This window comes from Oryctolagus cuniculus, chromosome 21 (assembly GCF_964237555.1).
Source record: "Oryctolagus cuniculus chromosome 21, mOryCun1.1, whole genome shotgun sequence".
Lineage (NCBI taxonomy): Eukaryota > Metazoa > Chordata > Mammalia > Lagomorpha > Leporidae > Oryctolagus > Oryctolagus cuniculus.
Window position 1 is genome coordinate 31,253,402 of NC_091452.1, and position 19,206 is coordinate 31,272,607.

The 19,206-nt window shown below is 59.2% G+C and overlaps 1 protein-coding gene across 3 annotated transcripts in view; it reads right to left on the reverse strand.

The window, feature by feature from the left end:
• Positions 1-2,019: 2,019 nt before the first annotated feature.
• Positions 2,020-19,206, reverse strand: part of SPECC1L (sperm antigen with calponin homology and coiled-coil domains 1 like) — a 135,148-nt gene continuing 117,961 nt past the window's right edge. For all 3 annotated transcript variants that reach the window (XM_051837119.2, XM_070065956.1, XM_051837120.2), the window contains 3 exons: positions 5,698-5,814; positions 4,985-5,044; positions 2,020-3,922 (listed from right to left, as the gene is read on the reverse strand). In XM_051837119.2, the coding sequence (XP_051693079.1) occupies positions 3,833-3,922; positions 4,985-5,044; positions 5,698-5,814 (267 nt within the window). In that variant the 3' untranslated portion in view covers positions 2,020-3,832. The remainder of the gene's footprint in view (positions 3,923-4,984; positions 5,045-5,697; positions 5,815-19,206) is intronic.

Sequence of the window (19,206 nt, forward strand, 5' to 3'; positions counted from 1 at the left end):
TGGCCACACATGGCCTGCCCGTGGCTTCTCCAAGCCCCCCATCCTTCCCCAGCCATGGCACCACGAGCCTTAGGCGCTGCAGACCCCAGCCATGAGAACTCTCCTCAGGTGGGCCAGGGAAGGCCCGTGGGCAGGTGCCTCGGTCTAGGGCTGCCCTCCAGGCCAAAGAGGCAGAGGCACCGGCCTGCCCCGAATGTGGTCACTGCCCCCCATAGAATGGGGATGCCCCGTTGGGCCCCGACTTCCAGCTCCACACCCTGGTCCCCCCCAGCCCTGGCAGCCTTTGAAGGCTGTGGGCGGCCGCCCTTCCTTCCGTCCAGGCCCAGACTCTGCGGCCGGACCTCGAGGGCCTCTCCGCCGACAGATTCCGCCCCCGGCCCTTTGTTCCTGCCCAGGATGCACCTGGGCGGCCTCTGGCCTCCTTTGTTTGCTCTGGGGCCAGCTGAGCTGCTTCAGGGAGAAGATGGCCAGGCCCGGCCCCAGCACCCAGGAGCCCCGGAAACACCGGACTGTTCTCCTGGGAGCGGGGGAGGCCTCCCAGGGCTCCCACGGTGACTAAGGGAGGCCCCACAAAGGCTGAGGCCAGGAGGCGGGCCCCAAGACCCCTGCAGTGCAGGGCGGGCCCCGGGCCCCCACCCCCCGCCTCCCACTCTTCACCCCTGTCTGCCGCTCAGGTTGAAAACAGATGGCACCACACTTCGGAGCTGACTGGGGCACAGGACAGTGGTCGGGAAGGGGTCCCTCAGGGCAGGTGGGGCTTGTCCTGGTTCTGGGGTGGGGTGGGGCAGTGACAGGCTTTGCAGCCCCCAGCCCTGAGCCCTACCAGGCCTCCCTACATCACCATCACAGCGGGCTGGCAGGAAGGATGAGACCCCTTCTTGAGGTCACCATTTTGAAGAGGTGGAACAGCCCCCCAACACGTCCGAAGTGCTAACTGGGAGCTCTCACTCACTCGCAGGGTGTGGCGCCTTCTCCAGTCTCACTCACTCTCAGACGGGCGGCCCTCTCGGAACTGGCCGTCCAGGGCCTGCTCCGGGCCAGGTGAGGCTCAGGTGGTCCATCACCTCGGCCCCGCCCACTGCATGAAGAGGCGCCAGGCGCAGCCCACTGCAGTCCTCATCCAGCCCGGAGTCTTGGGTGCTGAGACTCCGTCCCTGCCCACCGAGGGGCTGCAGGCGTCTGTCCCTGGGAGCCACCCCATCAAGGCTGTGGATGGAGGGGCGTGGGGGTCCTTTCTGGATCTCTCCACTCTCCTGGGAACTTGAGGTTTCCTCCTCCCTTGTGTCAAATCTACCCCTCAAAGTACTTCTGGGTGGAAACGCTGCCTCCCACAGGTGCTGCCCCGGGGCAGGCGGAGCAAGCTGGGAGCAGGGCGGCTGAGGGGCCAGGTGCTCCAGGAGCCGGAGCTTAGCATGGCGGGCGGGGGGGGGGGGGGGCTGGATCCAACTAGGGCCTGGCCCTGGGGGCACAGCTGGCGTGGGGGGCGCCCCAGAGGATACCCCTGAGGCGGCAGTCTTCAGACGGGCCCTGCAGAGGTCAGGCTCCCCAAGCTGGGTGCCTGGTGTGTGGCGGGCGGTGCCCCTCCCCCCTGCAGCACACGTGCAAGGGGACAAGTCAGCGTTGTCTGGGCTGTGCTCGGAATTATCCTGGTTTTTTTTTTTGGAGGGGATCCTTTATAATTTTATGCACTCTTAATTACTCCCCAAGATACCTTTCTGAAAAACATAACCCAACCCCCGGGCTGTTCTGGTGGGGGCTACACAGGGGCCCCACTCCTGGGGCAGCGCTGATGGTTTCCGGGGCCTCAGAATCAGCGGGCACAGGGTGGCCACGGCACTACCACCACCACCCCACCCCGAGTCTCAGGCCCAGGGCCCAGGGGAAGCGGTCACCGCACCTGACTCCCAGTCAGGGCCCCTCCCCCACAGCTGCTCAGCCCTTGGTCCCCACGGGGGTGGTGGGGGGGGGTGCTGCCTCTCCGCAGCCGGCCTCAGGAACAGCAGGACAGCCCGAGCCTGGTGTGTTTCAGCAAGTTTAATACATTCAAGATTATTTATATACTAGAACAAAATTGAAAGTATCGCCAGGCAGCCGAAGCCGGGGAGCGAGAGGAGCGCGTCCGGCCGTGGCGGCGAAGCTTGTGCTTGAAGGAGGGGCAAGCGCTGAGTGAGGACGGCCTCCAGGCGCGTGGCCACGCCCACGTCGTGCCGCAGCCCCGGCAGCCTTGGTGGGGTCCTCACCACCGACGCCAGCGCCCCAGGGTCCCCAGGAGGGGCCTCCCTCCCTCCCTCCAGCGGCCCCGCCCAGCACGAGCCACCTGCACTGGGCTCCTGCGGCCAGCCAGGACAAGACTGAACTGCGGGCCCGGGAGGATTCCTCACCCACAGGACAAGAGGCAGCCCACCCACCCCACCCCCATGAGTAATAAATAAAGGCGGGGCTGTGGGCCGCAGGGGGGCCTGGACGCACACTCGCAGGTGCCTGGCAGGGCCCTGAGGCCGGTGAGCTGAGAAGCAGGAATGTGGAAAAACGCAGGGCCGAGGTACTGCCGACCACGACGCTTCTCCTGCCGACAGTCAGCGCCCCGCGGGCATGGGGGCCCGGCCACCACCGATGGGAACGCCAGGGAATGGCCGTGGAGGACAGGGCCAGGCCGGGGCGCTTCGGGCCCCTGGCGATGGCGTCTCCAGGCTGCACACAGCGGCCTGTTTCCTGGTAACCACGTTCTCTCCAGCTCTACACGAAGCGCGGGGTCCCCAGCCCAGGGGTCAGGTGCTCTGAGGCGGCTGTGGCGGGACTCCGGAGAGGGTGCGGACCTCAAACCCACGCGAGACACGGGCGTCCCGGCGGAGCCATCTCCACAGGTCTCTGGGCCTTGCTCCCCGCGGCCGAGCGGGGCAGAGGCCTTCCGAGGGGTTAAGGCACTTTCTCGGATTCTCGCCTGGGGGACGGCGGCACAGTGACTCAGATGCGGCTGCGATTCCTAAGGCTGTGCGCTTTTTTCTCCTGCTAATTCCTACTTCATCTTCGTTCTCACCGCGCTCATGTCCAGGTTTTATTTCTATGCTTATGAAAACAATTTAACTTTGGTACTAATAGACAGGAACTAATTCTCCCAATATTGCTCATAAGAAAACAAAGATTTTAACCAGGAGAACTCCCTACGACCAATTCTTTGTCCAGAAATCTAAAGCCAGAGCTGGCGCTGAAGCCCGTTCTGGGCTGCAGGAAGGGCCGGGCACCCGCAAGAGCCTGGCCCCGCTCCCCGCCCCCAGCCCCCAGCCGCCAGCAGCCAGCAGCTTGCACTGGCTCCGCGGCAGCTCCAGCAGCTCCGAGCTAGGGACACCCGCGCCGCGTGGGCTGGGACGGCCCTGTCCCGCGGAGGGGTGGCTGTCCCACCTCTGCAGTGACACGTCCCAGGACAGCTGGCCCGTGTGCCGGGCGGAGGCCCGCCCCCCCAGCACTGGGCAGCAGAGCCCTCTGCCGCACGCAGGCTCGCCTCCTCGGCTCTCACCAGCGACGCGGGAACCTGCACAGGGCAGAGGTCGGGGGGCACTGTGGTTAGAGCTTTCACCGCCCCGTGGGCTTCCCACAAAATGTGAGCCCTTCCCGGAGTCGAGCCCCGCACAAGCCCTCGTTACAGCCCCAAGCACTGCTCTGGTTCCATGCTCTCTGTGGAGGGAGCCCCGGTGTGCAGAGCGGCCCGAGGTCCCCCGACGCAGAAGCCCGGGCAGCCCAGAGTCGCTGAAAGCTTCGGGGGTGCGTAGCTAATAGTGTTGGTGTCTCTCGGTAACTGCAGGGCCCCCGGCGCCGGGCAGCCCTCCCGGCGTGCTCAGGTCTCAAAGTACTTGTAGATGGCTGTAACGTACAGCATCACATTCTGCCAGTCTGGCCGTTCGGTCCGCACCATTTCATTGATGTCCTGATAGGAGAGAAGAGGCCTGTTAGAACTGCAGGTCCCGCCTGCCCGGTCCCAGCGGGCTCCGCACCACAGCCGTTTCTAGTCTAAGCCAGGGTACTCGTTTAAGGACGGTTCCCCCATCTCTGCCCTCAGGCGGGGTCACTTCCCTGCCACAGCTCTCCAAGGCTGGAAGATTCCATCTGGGCCATGGACTCCTTCCCCACCTGCCCCTCTTCCTAAACCACTCACGCGGGACTCCTGAGCCCTGCTTGGCCCAGGCCCGGGAGGTGTCCCTGTGCTGGGGGCTCCCAGAAACCCAGGCAGGGGTCTGAACTCCCAGGGCTGGTTCTGCAGGACACCAGCGGCAGCTCTCACAGGAAAACAAACGTGGGACACCATGGACCTGGCCCGGTGCGTCGCAGCCCGGTGGGTGCTGAGCACACAGGAGCAGGGTGGAAAAGCCCACTCGTGCACTGCGACTCCTGATGAGAAAGGCTCTCAGCAGCGGGGAAGAAGCCCGCGGGTTATATACGTGAACCTGACCCGTGATGGAAAATATCCAAGAGTGGGGAACTAGCCCACAGACTGCTGACTCGGGGCAGGGCTACCGGCTCTGGGTCTGCACACAGCATTTCCTCCGGGCAAGCTGGGCTCGCTGCCGCGGCTGGGAACCCTGGCAGCCACACATCAGCTTGTGCCCCGGCAGGGGCTGGGCAGACCTGAGGAAGGTCCCGAGCACACGTGGGCACTCCACACCTCACTTCTCACCCCTGCGCAGTTCCCCTCAAAGCCCGGGAGCTGCCCTGCCCCGGCCCTGGCGAGCGCCTTGGCCAGCCCCGCCATGGTGCTCTCCTACGGCCAAGCCTGGGTGCACACGGGCGGCCGGCTCTGCTGGGCCTGTAGCCGGGGCCACCCAGCCACTCAAGCGTCCTCGGGTGCTTCCGGGGCGGCGTGAAGCGCCACGGGCAGGGGCCAAAGCCCACACAGGCTCCACCCGACAGGCCCTCGTCAGCCTGCATCCAAGTTACAGGGCAGGAGCAGCCGCAGCTTCCAGCGGGACTGGGGCTGCCCCTGGGCACTCACCAGTGTGGATTTGATGCCCACGCTCTCTGCCGCCTGGAAGGCCAGCGTGAAGTTCCTTTTCTGCAAGAGAAACCGTGTCGCTGCAGCACAGAACGAGGCGGGGAGGGAGACGGCCAGGCCTTGCCAGCTGCCCCGGGAAAGACTGCCACCTCCATTTGGGCCAACACATCCTAGCCAGGGCCCCCGGACTCAGAGCACGCGCCCACAGGCCTGCCCGTGCCTCCCCACCCCGCACCAGGGTTCCCCAGGAACATCGCCCTGGCCATCTGGACACGTTCCCGGTCAACTAGAGGGGAACCCCCTTCCCCCGTGGGCACCTCCAAGTGTCATCTGCAGGCCTAGCTGGAGGCTCCTACTGGGGAGGCAGGGGCTCAGGGCTGGATCCTGGGCCTGTCCCGACCCTGACCGAGAGCTCCCTGGATGGGGCTGCACAGGATCCTGACCTGCAGTGCAGGACAGGCCCCCCCACTCACGCCGTGAACACCCATCTTGGCCATGTCTTGATGAAGCCCTGGTCCTCGCGGTCATACCCAGGAAGGACTGGCTGCTCCCACCGGCCAACACTGCCATGGCCAATGCCCGGCACGGAGTGGTCAGGGACATGAACAGCCTGATTCCCAGGCGACAGAGCCAGTGCGGTGGCCTCCACCCCACCCCCACCTCTCCCCTGCGAGGAGGATGCTGGGAGAGCGTCTGCCCTGTGTCTGTCTGACCTTATCCTGGCTGTTGAGCTCTTGATACGGTATGTGGGCCGGAAGATAGGTGTGCAGGAGTGCGCAGAAGGCCAGCCCGTCGTTCCAGCTGCTGCTGAAGTTGGTGATGTCGATGTTCTGTGGGAGAAAGAAGGAACCAGGTGAGCTCTCGAGATGCCCAGACAGATGCCGCGTGGCCTTGTAAACACAAACCACACCCCCGCGGGGCAAACTCAGCACAAACCACCGTGTGCTAGGCCGTGGCTGGGACCCACCTGCTGCCTGAGACTTCTAGCGACCTGGCCACCGCCCTCCGCCACAGCCCCAGCTGTTGACCGTGCCCCCGCGGGTCAGTCAGGGCCTGTAACACACCTCACATGCCACCCCACACGCGAGGGGCCTCCACACTGCTGGGCTCGGGCTCTCCCCTGGACGCCTGGGGCGGCAGCGCAGACTGGACAGCGCAGGCAATAAACAATGGGTTTTAAAGCTCCCGGCCTGGGTCTTGGGCGTGCACACACAGGGACGCTGTCTGCTCTCCTCCCTGAGCTGACATCACACTGACGGTGGAAGGCAGGGGACAGTGAGGTGGCTGCACGAGCACGGGTGGAGGCCTTGGCGCCACACACACTGCTAATGGTGACTGCTGCCACTTGCAGTAAGCAAACAGCCACGGGGCAGGCGTCTGGAGCCGCAGTTAGGCCGACTGGGGCACCTGCGTCCTTCAAGACAGCAGCTGTCAGCTGCCGAGTTTTGATGTGAACCACACACCTCTGCAGAGAGCCCCCAGTCGGTGAGGCTAGGCTGAGGCCTAACTCCTGCTGCTGCCTGGTGCCCCGTGGGGCTCCCGGGGGAGGTAGGGTTCACAGACGGAGCCCGTGGGGCTCCCCACTGGCCCGCACAGGACACCAACGAGGTGCACGCACAGGGGCGTCGGGTCAGTAAGTCACAGCAGCAGGTTCCTCCGGCCTCACTGGGAGCATCTATAACTGAAACCTGAGTTTTAAAACCTATTTTTTTATTGATATACTTGTTTAAGAGGCAGCAAGGGACCTCCTGTCCACTGGCTCACTCCCCCATGCCTACAACAGCCATGGTTGTCCAGGCCTAAGCAGGGAGACAGAAACCCCATCCAGGTCTCCCTCACGGGTGGCAGGGATCCAAGCACTTGAGCCATCACCTGCTGCCTCCTAGCAGGAAGCTGGAACCAGAGGCAGAGCGAGGACTCGAACCCAGGCACAGCAGTATGGAATGCAGGCGCCTCCACCCAGGCCTTGTCTCCTCCTCTCACCCCTTTGTCTGGAGGGGCGCCTCATTAAAATGGATCTGCACCCACAAAAGGAGCGTGCCATTCAGGACACTCCACCGTGCGACACTGCAGCTCGGCTGGCCGGGCGCCCTCAGCCTCAGCGGCGGTGCCTCCGGAAAGAGCAAACTACGCACGTTCTAGGCTTTGCTGATTTACACACTTTAGTGCATGGCACAGACTGGGAAGGAACACTCACGCCTTGGGTTCCAGGCCCCGCCCAAGAGCACGTGTCCTGGGTTTTCTCACGTACAGCAAAGCACTGGCTCATGGGTGGGCCTCACTCCTCCAGGGCGAGGGATCTGCTGAGTGACTCCCACTCCCAGTCAGCCTGGTAGAGAGCTGTTACCAAAAGCGCCTGCCATCCAGCCCTCTTCCAAGTTAGGTCCTAAGGCAGACGGGGACCCGGGGCTCACAGACAGGAAGGAGCAGGTGGGGCAGAGGTGTGAAGAGGACGTCTGTGCCAACAGCCCTCCCGAGGCGGCTCCTGGCCTCACCGCTGTGAGGGCGCCCGTGCTGGACGGCAGCGAGTGTGGAGCCTGGGGCTGACTCCTCCGCTGCTGCACCTGCCCCCAGCACCACCCTGGAGGCCTTGCGCAGCCCAACCCTCTCGCAGGTCAAGCTGAGCAGCCCGGGTCACGCTCCCCCGAAGCGTTCTGATGACCTCATGACGGTGCTGGACAGTGACCTGCGGAGCACACACACGCGTGCACGCACACACACACTGGCTGCTTTGATGTCTTCTGAATCTCAGGAAGCAGCCACACATCCGGGAGGAAGTGAGCAGTGGGAAGGGACCTGTCCAAGGTGCTCCACAGGCACCCTGGCCCCAGGTACCCCAGGGCAGCCCAGCACCCTAATCCCTGTCTCCCGGGAGCATTTTCAGAGGAGGCTGAGAGAGGCTTTGGCAGGGACCCGCGGGCGTCTGCTGAGATTTCCTGGTGCTGTGGCGGCGCCTCAACCCGTGAGTTCAGTCGCCTGGTGCGGAGGAGATGCCGGAAGGAAGCAAGCAAGCAGGACGAGTGAGGGATGGGCCCGGCTGACCAGCGACGTAATCGGCAGCGCCCCGTGGAAAACGAAACGTGGGGCCCCTCACTCAAAAGGCAGAAGAAAAAGTCCTCAACTGAAAACAAAACAAGAACCACCGTCAGGCCGAGTCCCCACCTGCCCTGCCCTCCGGGGGCTCAGAACCGAGGGCGCGGGCGTCGGGGTGGGAGCGGGCAGGGCCTCCACAACACCGCCAGCTCCGGGCGAGGCCACGGCCACTTCTGGAGGAAACCAGCCTCTGCTTCCTGCCTGGCTGCCCTTTCGGCTCCCTGAGAGGCGGACGTGCCTGGCCTCACTGCAGTGCCAGCCCCAGCCGCCCAGCTGGGGAGTCTCGCCTTCTTCAGGACAGAGCTGGCCCCGTGTGGGGCGTGGCCGCCGTTCCCGCACCTCGACGCTGGCGGGGACCTCCAGGAAGAGTGACTTCCTTCACAAAACCGGCCGCACGCTGCAAACTGAGTCCAGGCGAGGCACCTGACGACGAGACCACTGAAGATCAAACCCAGGCAGGCTGGCTAGGGGCCACCGGGGCAGGCTGGCTAGGGGCCACCGGGGCAGGCCACCCAGCCCCAGGGTGCCCCGAGGGGTCAGCAAGCAGCAGCCGCTCATGCTCCGTGCACACGGCAGGGCTGTCGCTGGAGGGAGCAGGCCTTCTCCCATCTCACTGCATTTGTGCTGCCTTTATCGCCCAGGGTTGAAAGTCTAACTAGAAACAAATAGCGCTGACTGAATACACAAGGGTCTGCAAAGGGCAAGGCTTGGGCTCGCTGGGGCGCAAACACAGGGCTCGGGAAAGCCAGGCAGGAAGACAGGAAAGCGCCCCAACCCCTCCCCTCTGGCTGTCACCGCACATTCATCTAACAACAGGACTAGTAAGCATCTCGGAGAAGAAATACACAGAGAGCTGCGACTTCGTACTGGATGAACAGAACTGGTCTCTCCCATCCCTATCCGCAGACGGCCTCTCGTCCCGAAGTCTTGGGACAGCACCACCACACGCACACTGCCAGCTGCTCCCAGACTGCCAGGGACAGCAGCAGTGGGTGAGGGTCCTGGGGTCCTCACCATGTGGCTGCAGGCAGCCACCAGAGGCCGCCTCACCCACTACTCCCTGCCTGGAGCCCGCCATCCTGCGGTTGGTCTGGGCCTGGGGTCCACTTAATTCTGCCCCAGGGCTGCTGGCCCCTGCACTGTGGGTCAGAAGAGTGCCCAATCTGGATTTTCTTGGCAACTGAGAAAAAGTTGGTTTTTGTGCCTGGGATGGGGTCCAGGGCTCCCGTAAAGGGAGACACAGGAGATGACGTGGGGATGTGCTTTATACACGTCAGGACTTCCAGGGACCGCTGCAGAGCAGACCAGTGCTGAGTGGCTCAGGGCACCTTCCCATGCAGGGCACCAAGCCACACAATCACCCGGAACATCTCGGGCTGCTCTCTCTCACTGAGCGCCTGGGCACCTTCGACTCTGTTCATCCTCCCTGCGACAGCTGGCGTTCTGGCGGCTCTGCTGCTGACCTGACTCCCTGCTACTGCGCCTGGGAAGGCAGCAGAAGACGGCCCGAGTGCCTGGGCCCCTGCCATCTGGGAGACCAGAGTGGAGTTCCTGGCTCCTGGCTTTGGCCTGGCTCAGGCCCAGCTGCGGCAGCCATCAGGGGAGTGAACTAGCAGATGGAATCTCTTGTGTCTCTCTGCCTTTCAAATCAATCAATCTTTAGAAAAAATAAATAAATAAAAATAGAAATATGAAATGAAACCACATGACCTCTTGGGCTATGGTCCTTTGTCTCAGGATTAGATGGGAACCAGACAAACCCTTCCAAAACTCCCAGCCCTCAGGGTGGTGTCCGGCCTCAGTTACGTTGCAGCCTGCAGTGGCTGCTCCTGGCTGGGCAGGCGCAGGCATCTGAAAAGCAGGTGGGCGTGCTGTTTGTCTCTCAAGTGATGAATCAATCCCAACTCTCCAAGTATCCACTCCAAACACAGGATCTCATTTCAAAGTGATCCAAACGCCCCGAGGCAGAACCGGCTGCCCTGGCAGGATTTGCTTCCCGCAGGCCTGCAGGGGCTTCTTGAGATCGGCAAGTAAACAGAGGGAAGGACCCAGAGCAGCAGCGTCCCTGTCACAGGAAGGGGGAGGGAGCGACACCCTCGGGTCTGCGGCCTAAGCAAGCACGGACTCTGCACGTGCACCACTGGGGAGGGGGCAGCCAGGCCCATGGGCAGAGCTCAGGGCAGGTAACAGAGGCCAGAGTGTCCCAGTGCTCCAGCTGGGGCTCCCCAGGAACAATGCAGCAGGCAGTGAGAAGCAGACAGAGGCCCTGGGAACTCTCACACTAAAGGCAGCACCGAGAGGGACAGTCTTGAACGGACAGAGGGCAAGGCCAGTGAGGGGAGGGAGACCAGGCGGCAAAGCAACAGCGTGTGGAAGAGCCAAGTGGGGCCGGCACGGCAGTGCCGCCGAGGCCAGGACTCAGGGCTGCCCGGGGCTTCCAAGAACTACATGGAGCAGGGCAGCCCCATGCCAGGCTGCCAGGAGGCAGGGCAGCACAGGCTGAAAGGCTGACGGCGGCCCGGCATCTTTCCCAAGTGGAGCCGCTGTTTGCAGTTGGGTGCTAAGGGACATCTATCTCACAGGGATCTGGCCCTGAGGTCAGGAAGCAGCTCTGCAGGCACGGCCAGCTCCCAGGTCCCCATGTGGACGGCGCCTGGGGCAGGCAGCAGGTGCCACAGTCAATTCTCACTCAAGCCAGAGCTCACTTTTGAGGGTGGGGGGAGGGGACGCACACTGCCGCAAGGACTCTGCTGTCACAGGACATGGTGCCAGCCCCTCAGAGAAGGAGAGAGAAAACGGTTGATGGATCCCTGTTTAGTGCCCAGGTTGACTTAGGGCTTCGCTGGGCTACTTCTAGGACAACAAGCACTAAGTCGGCCAGAACAAAGTTCAAAGAAGCCCCAGCAGCTTCCACGGGGGAGCTCAGCCCCGTTTTCTCCTAAAGGTGTGCGTCCTTCTGCCTGGGAACAGTCAACCAGGTGATGTGACGGAGGACAGATGTGCTCTGTTTCACGGTCCTTTCCGCCCTCATAAAGACTCCGACGTGGCCGTAAAATCGCCTCTGGCACCCTCGCCCTCCAGGGACTGAGGCCAAGCAGGTCCCGGTCCCCACCAGCTCCTCCAGCTTCACCGGGTACCCGCCCGCCTGTCTGGGGGGACCCTCAGATGCGCCCTGTGCTGGGGTTCTGTTGCATGCACTCAGAGTCGAGGGGCGCAATAGGAAAGCCAAGAAATGATCTCCATAAAGAAAACTGTAAGTATGTCATCAAATGTCTTAATTTCTCTGAAGTTTACTCAAGGACCATAAAGTACACCTCCAAACACCACACACTCCTTAAACAGCTATTAAGTTCTGATCTGATCTATTTAAGGAAACACCACGTCTATGGGAGCAGGGCAAGGAGCCAAGCGTGTGAGTCACCTCTGGCGACACGCGCAGGCCCCATTTCCTCAGGGCTCACATGGCATGGGCCCCGCGAGGACAGCGGCCAAGCGCAGAGGCAAACCTGAAGGCGACAAATACCTATAAACACCGCAGGCCCGGAGCTCCTGGAGAGGCGCACACAGCCTGCTGGGCGCTGGGACGGCCTGCGGTGTGGGCAGCCAGGCCACTCTGACTGCAGACCTGAGCGTGTGGCCTGGGGACTGCAGTGCCCTGCTCCAGGTGGGGAGGACAGGCTCCATCCTGAAGTCCAGGTGCTGGTAACCAACTTGTGAAGCGGAGGAGGAAGCCAGGGCAGGCGGCCAGAGCTGAGGCAGCCCCTGAAGCCGGGGCCCTGCTTCTGGGAGGCGCTCCAGCAAGGACACGCAACCCTCACCGTGCGCCAGGCCACCTGCCTGTTCGGGTATATCCCCGGGGGCGTTGGTCCCTGGTCTGGAGCAGGTCTGGCCATCATGTCCTTGAAGGGCCCCAGGTGACCCGCGTGCGCAGATAAGAGGGAGGAGCAGTGACCTTTAGGGCCTCAGAGAGAACTGCGTGAGTTCTGAGGAGGCTCCTGGCCCAGCCTAGAGCCATGTGGGACCCTGGGTGCTGGGAACCAAGCACCCAGGGAACTCTCCTGCCCTGGAAGCCTGGGGGCCGTGGGGAGGGCAGAACTGCAACAGAGAAAGACTGCCGTGGACAGCACAGCGCCGCAAGAGGCTCTTCTGCCCGGACTGTGAACAGGGGTCACAGTACCGTACAGCTCCATCTGCCAGCGGCAACACCATGGGGGCACCAAGAGCGGAACCTCAAATGTGGGCGCCCTGCAAGAAACATGATCTGTGGTTCCTTCAAAAGGAAAGTGAAGAAAAGACAAGGGAAGGGAATTTGTGGGCTGATGGGGGAATGCAATAGGGGAGTCCCATTTGCAACTTAATTCAAGCCAACCAGTCCTAACTGTGATTCTTGGGAAGTCTGAAGACACTGAAAGGCTGAGGTTCGTGTCGGGATCCTGCGGGTGGGTGTGGGGTGAGTGAGAGTACCCGTGCTGACGTCCTTCAGCCGGCGGTGTGTGCACGAGTGTTGTGCGACTGTTCTTGCCACTTCCATGTATACACGAAAATCTCCATTACAAATGTACAACTCACCAGACAACACAACTGCCCACGAGCAAAAACGGCCAAAGGACCCATACGGACGTTTCTCTCAGGCAGACGTGCAGATGACCTACACACACAGGACAAGGACGGCGCACGGGCAGGCGCGTGGCACAGCAGTTACGTGGCTGCTTGGAAGGGGTCCCTTCCAGGCATGTGGGAGATCCAGACTGAGTTCTTGGTCCCCAGCTTTGGCCTGGCCCAGCTCTGGCTATCATGGACACTTGGGAAATAAACCAGTGGATGGAAGATCTCTGTTTGTCTCTCTTTCAAATGAAATGAAGCTAAATAAACATTTTTTTAAAAAAGAAGAAAAGAATGGCTCAACACCATTAGTAATTAGGAAAATGCAATTCAAAACCATAATGAGGTAGTACTTCACACCCACTAGGATGGCTCATTTGTTTTTTTAAAAAAACCGAAGGAATTTTTTTTAAATATTCCTTCATCAATCTTTTTTGTTTGTTTGTTTTTAAGATTTATTTATTTGAAAGGTAGAGCTACAGAGAGGCAGAGGCAGAGAGAAAAACAAAGGTCTTCTGTCCACTGGATCATTCCCCAAATGGCCGCAATGGCTGAAGCTAGGCTGACTGAAGCCAAGAGCCAGGAGCTTCTTCTGCGTCTCCCTTGCAGGTGCAGGGGCCTAAGGACTTGGATCACCCTCCACTGCTATACCCAGGCCATAGCAGAGAGCTGGAATGGAAGTGGAGCAGCCGGGACTCGAATCAGTGCCCACATGGGATGTGGCAAGGCACATGTGGCGCTGGCCCCCAGAAGGAACAAATGTTAAGTGTTAGGACACAGAGAAGTGAGGGGCCTGGCATGCTGTGGGTGGGGTCATCAAGTGAGGCAGCCACAGAGCAAAAGTCTAGCAGCTCCTCTGAGAATGAAGCAGAGTGACCGTGGGGCCCAGCAGTCCGTCCCCTGTGCGTGAAGGTGGACGTCTCACAGAGGCCTCTACAGGAATGTGCATGGCAACGTTACCTTAACAGCCAAGAGCAGAGGCAACCCCCATGCCCACCAGGGGGGAACCAGCGAACAATGTGTGGGCTACCACATAGCGGGTGGTGTTTCAGCCATAAGAAAGGATGACGCGGGGCCGGTGCTGTGGCGCAGCAGGTTAAGCCCCCGCCTGCACCAGTTTAAGACCCAGCTGCTCCACTTCTGATCCAGCTCCTCTGGGAAAGCAGCGGAAGATGGCCCAAGTGCATGGGCCCCTGCACCCATGTGAGAGACCGGAAGATGCTCTGGGCTCCTGGCCTTGGCCCAGCCCAGCCATCTGGGGAGTGAACCAGCGGATGGAAGATCTCTCTGTCTCTCCTCCTCTCTAACTCTGCCTTTAAAACAAACAAACAAATCTTTAAAAGAATAAACAGAAGGAATGAAGCACTGACCCCTGCTAACATGGACGTACCCTGAAACCTCATGCTGAGACACGAAAGGCCACAGGGTGTCCAGGTCCATCCATATGAAGTTCCCAGAGACAGGAAGTGGATTACAGTGAGCAGGGTGATGCAAAGTTCTGGCAGCAGGAGGTAGTGATCAATGCACAGTGCTTCACACCACTTAAACACGGCTAAATCATAAATGTCTTTATACATTTTACCTCAATTAAAAAAAAAAGTTTGGAAGGACGAGTGTGTGGCCCAGCAGTTAGGATGCACACAGCCCACGTCAAAGAGCCAGGGCTTGATTCCCACCTCTGGCCGATGCAGACCCTGGCAGGCAGCAGGTGGCTCAAGTTCCAGGGTTCCTGCCACCCACGTGGGAGATCTGGACTGAGTTCCTGCTCATTCAGGGGGGAGAAGCGGTGGATGGGAGTGCTCTGGCAGGTCTCTGAAGCAGTTTATGCTCAGTAACTCCACACAGCACGCAGATCCCAGGGCGTGTCCTGACACACTGTCCCAGGTACACTCAGATGGCCCACAAGCGGGGTCTGCAGGAATTTATTAGGGTTCTGTTTAAAAAAAATAAAATAAAAAGTCTTTTCAAATTTTCTCAAAAACAAGCAAGCAAGCACTAAGGGTAGGAAGCAGGTATCAGGTGGCTTCCGTTAGCACAGGGAAACACAGAGCAGCTCCCATCACTCGAAAGGCCTCGGCTGCCGCCCCAGCCCGGGGAAGGGGAGCGGGCCTCATTCTGAGACAGGGTCTCACTGAGCGACGGTGACCCTGCCCGGTATGCGCAGTGGCAGCACCCCCTAGGCTGCAGCGTCAACTCTCCTGACGCTGTATCTCAGGGATGTAGTCTCAGCTGTAGAGTTTGGTCTGGGCTTCATGTGCTGAGACTTTTTTTTTTCTAAAGGCAAATGAATCGATTTTGAGGGAACAGTGCAGAATAAATAGGTGTCACCTGAAGTCCCACAAGCCCTCCAAAGGGAGACGTTTCAGGGAGGAGCCCACCAGGCCCACAGCAGCTGCCTTCTGAGCCAGGGAGAGACAGGCGGCCAGTGAGCGCGCGGGCTGGGGCGCAACTGACCGGCGAGCTTGGTGCGCGGCAGCCTAGGAACGCGTTCCTCAGGTTTGGCTCAGCTCTGGCGGGGGTTATTTCTCCCTACAAGCCGATTCTAACGAGGACACTCACAGCAGTCCCGAAGCAACATTCACCCGGGCGTGAGGAAGGGAGGACAAGGGGGCACAAGGCACGCCCTCCTCCTAACCCCCAGGACCAAGGTCACCGCTGCTGTGTTCGGGCTCCTAAGGAGATGGACCCATATCTGAGGGCTGTCTGCCACGGAAGCCCTGCTCTGACGAAAGCTAACGCGAGAATTCTCCAGTCAGGGGCACATTCTGACAGCCCCACGTCAAGTCTTAGGGAATTCCCTGTGTGGGGCGGGAAGGCGCCGCTCTGCAGACTAGCCCCGAGAGGCAGGTGGTGTGGGCGAGGCACACAGGCCTCTGGACCTGGGCTATGATGCGGGTGCCACCTGGCTCCAGGACTAAGGGCACAGTTTTTTTTTTTTTTTTTTTTTTTTAAATTTTTTTTTTTTTTTTTTGACAGGCAGAGTGGACAGTGAGAGAGAGAGACAGAGAGAAAGGTCTTCCTTTGCCGTTGGTTCATCCTCCAATGGCCGCCGCGGCCGGCGCGCTGCGGCCGGTGCACCGTGCTGATCCGATGGAAGGAGCCAGGAGCCAGGTGCTTTTCCTGGTCTCCCATGGGGTGCAGGGCCCAAGCACTTGGGCCATCCTCCACTGCACTCCCTGGCCACAGCAGAGAGCTGGCCTGGAAGAGGGGCAACCGGGACAGAATCCGGCACCCCAACCGGGACTAGAACCCGGTGTGCCGGCGCCGCTAGGCGGAGGATTAGCCTAGTGAGCCGCGGCGCCGGCTAAGGGCACAGTTTTACTAACGCTTCTCCTCTGCGAGATGCACAACGTGCAGGGTGCTGTGCCGAGACTACTGCAAGGCGGTGGGACGGCTCCTCTGGCTGAGCCACGCCCGTCCTACCCTCTTCTCCTGCCTCCCCTGTGCTTCTCCCTGGGAGCCTGTCTATTCCACCTTCTAACTAACAAGACTGCACCCCCTGGGTACCAGAAGACGGCAGCGGTGTCGGCTCCTGAACCCCTCCTTCTCTGGTCGGTGCCCCTGAAGGAGACGCTGCCCTCGGTCAGGGATGAAGATGAGGGCCCTGTGAGTAGCCACACAAACGTGTGTCCTGGGGTCTCCACAGTGCGTCACCCAAGCACTCTGCTTCTCCCTCAGGCTCAAGGCGGGGCTGAGTCCCGACCCAACGCTGCACAGAAAACCTGCCCTCACCAAAGGTCTGCTGAACAATGTTCTGTAAGAATACTAGGAAGACAGGTAGAAAAGGACCCAGAAACCATGTCCAAAGAATCCGAGAGCCTCCGTATAGAGACTGAGTTTGAAGAAAATCAAACAACTTCATGTCTGAAAATGGGAGCTGCTGGGCCGGCTCTGTGGCACAGAGGATTAAAGCCCCAGCCTGCAGGGCCACCATCCCATATGGGCAGCGGTTCTAGTCCTGGCTGCTCCACTAGCTCCATTAGCTCCCAGCTAATGCACCTGGGAAAGCAGCAGAGGATGGCCCAAGCCCTTGGGCCCCCATATGGGAGACCCGGAAGAATCTCCTGCCTCCAAGCTTCAGACTGGCTCAGCTCTGGACGTTGCAGCCATTCAGGGAGTGAACCAGAGGATGGAAGGCCTCTCTGTGTGTCTCTACCACTCTCTGTAACTCTTTCAAATAAATGAATGTATGAATGTATGAATGTATGAATGTATGAATGTATGAATGTATGAATGTATGAATGTATGAATGTATGAATGTATGAATGGAAGGAAGGAAGGAAGGAAGGAAGGAAGGAAGGAAGGAAGGAAGGAAGGAAATGAGAGGTGCTAGACACTTCATCAACCATGACAGACAGCACAGATGTATTTGGATTCATCCAAATACTAATATTTGTGAAACACACTTTATGCACACAGCACACTACTAATTCAACAGAGGGCACACAGATCCAGGGCACCGCACAGACAGTGAAACCCCAGGCACACTCTGGAGGCGTCACGTTCTCTGGGGCCTGGCTCAGAGGTAGCCCACCTGCCCGCCTCACACCCAGGACCTCTGATGGGTGCACGGAGAAAGGAAGGGGGTCTTCCTGAGGTCACAGGTGATGCACTGAGTCTCACACAGCACCACCCAGGCCATCCAAGCACAGGCAGCATGGATGAGAAATGCCCTGTGGTCTGGCAGGAACTTGGGAAGGAAACGGTCTCAGGAGAGATGCTTGATACAGCGTGCTCACCTTACGATGAACTTACTGCATGGCTTACGGCAGGAACTGAAGTGATCTTTCAGATCTGCCCGTGCATCGGTTTCTACACCTACCAGGTACCATTTTGGCAGAGGGAAATGGCAAGACATCTATAAAAGGAACACACGTGTGGTGCCGCCTCTCGTACCTCCCTTGGAGCCCAAGCTTGATGGTTTATTTACCTGCCTTTCCTGTAGAGCAATAAATGAGTAGGGGAAGCCACAGCACATTCACTTTGGACCACACAGAAGACGATACCACCACTGGGACAACGTGACCAAGGGAGCTGTCCCCAGGGCCCTGCGTGTGGTACCTTACTCCTGATCCCATAGTGTTTCTGGTTTTATTTTACATAAGTGTTGTCCTCAGCTCTCCTTGCTTTCTTCTTGGCACCAAACACACAGGGAGGCAGCAAGGCAGAGGGGTGAGGGTCACAGGAGGAACACGGGGGTGGAAGGAGAGATGCCACACAAACCTGGGTTTCTCTGAAATGCAGCAAATGAGCGCTTATAACTACAAACCTGAGTCAGAGCAAGGTTAAATGAAGCCCAGGGAAAGCATAATTTTAGAAGACCTGGATATGCCATGTTTCAGAAGTGATCTGGAAAGTCCCCTCGGGAAAAAGGTCACGTTCTAGCCTGCACTCTGTTCCTCACTGTATATAGACTCCTTTGGATGTACACAGTAAGCATTATAAATATGTTTCATAACTGATATAGAACAAAGAAGAGGAAAGCCTTCACAGGTTGAGAGGCATCCTGGAGACCCACGGCCAAGAATGTCCCCTCACGGGGGCCTGGAGGGCCAAGGCCTTGCTCTGTCATTGGCACAAGGCCTAGGGTGGCTCTTGCCCTCCTGGCAATGTAAGGTTTAAGACCAAGCCCAACAAGACCCACAGACTGTATTTTCTTGGCATCTAATTTCCTCTCAAAAGAGCTGAGATGAAAGGTGCAGCACGTTTAGCCCCAGGGCTGCAGAGACCCATGCATCTGCAGCCCCACAAAACACTTCCTAATCTGTTTTCCTTCCTGGAGCAGCCACGGCCGTCCCTGATAAACAGGACCTTACTCTAGAGAAGACACACCTTCTTCCTGCCCCGTTGGTCCCTCTCTGCTGCTACGTGCACCTTGCAGGCCTTACTGCAACCATACTATCTTCAAGCTGTTCTTAAATCCTTACTCTGTCACCTCTCTGAAACCTAAGTAGGGGTCCACAGGCCACAAAGGTCCCTTTCATCCATACTTCACACCACACATAGAAATGAACTCCATTACATGGAAAAACACTTTACATTTCATAGACCTAAGTGTCTAAAACTTACAGAAGAAAAATACGAGAAAACGCTTTGCCATCTTAACTTAGTCAAACATCTCCTTTTTATTTCACTTCATTGATCTGGAAGACAGAGACAGACAGACAGATCTCACTTGCTGGTTCACTCCCCAAATGCCTGCAACAGCCAGAGTTGGGCCAGCCCAAAGCCAGGAACCTAGAACTCAATCCAGGTCTCCCACAAGGCTGGCATGAACCCTAGTACTTGGGTATCACCTGCTGCCTCCCAGGGTGTGCATCAACAGGAAGCTAGATTGGAAGTGGAGCTGGGACTCAAACCCAGGAACTCTGACATGGGATGCAGGCATTGCAAGCAGTGACTTAACTGCTGCACCTACACGCACCCCTACATTTCTTTAATATATAAACACCAAAAGCATGCACTGTACCATAAAAGAAAAAATACGTTTATAAATGGGATGCTGATGAAGACTCTGTGAGAAAAGA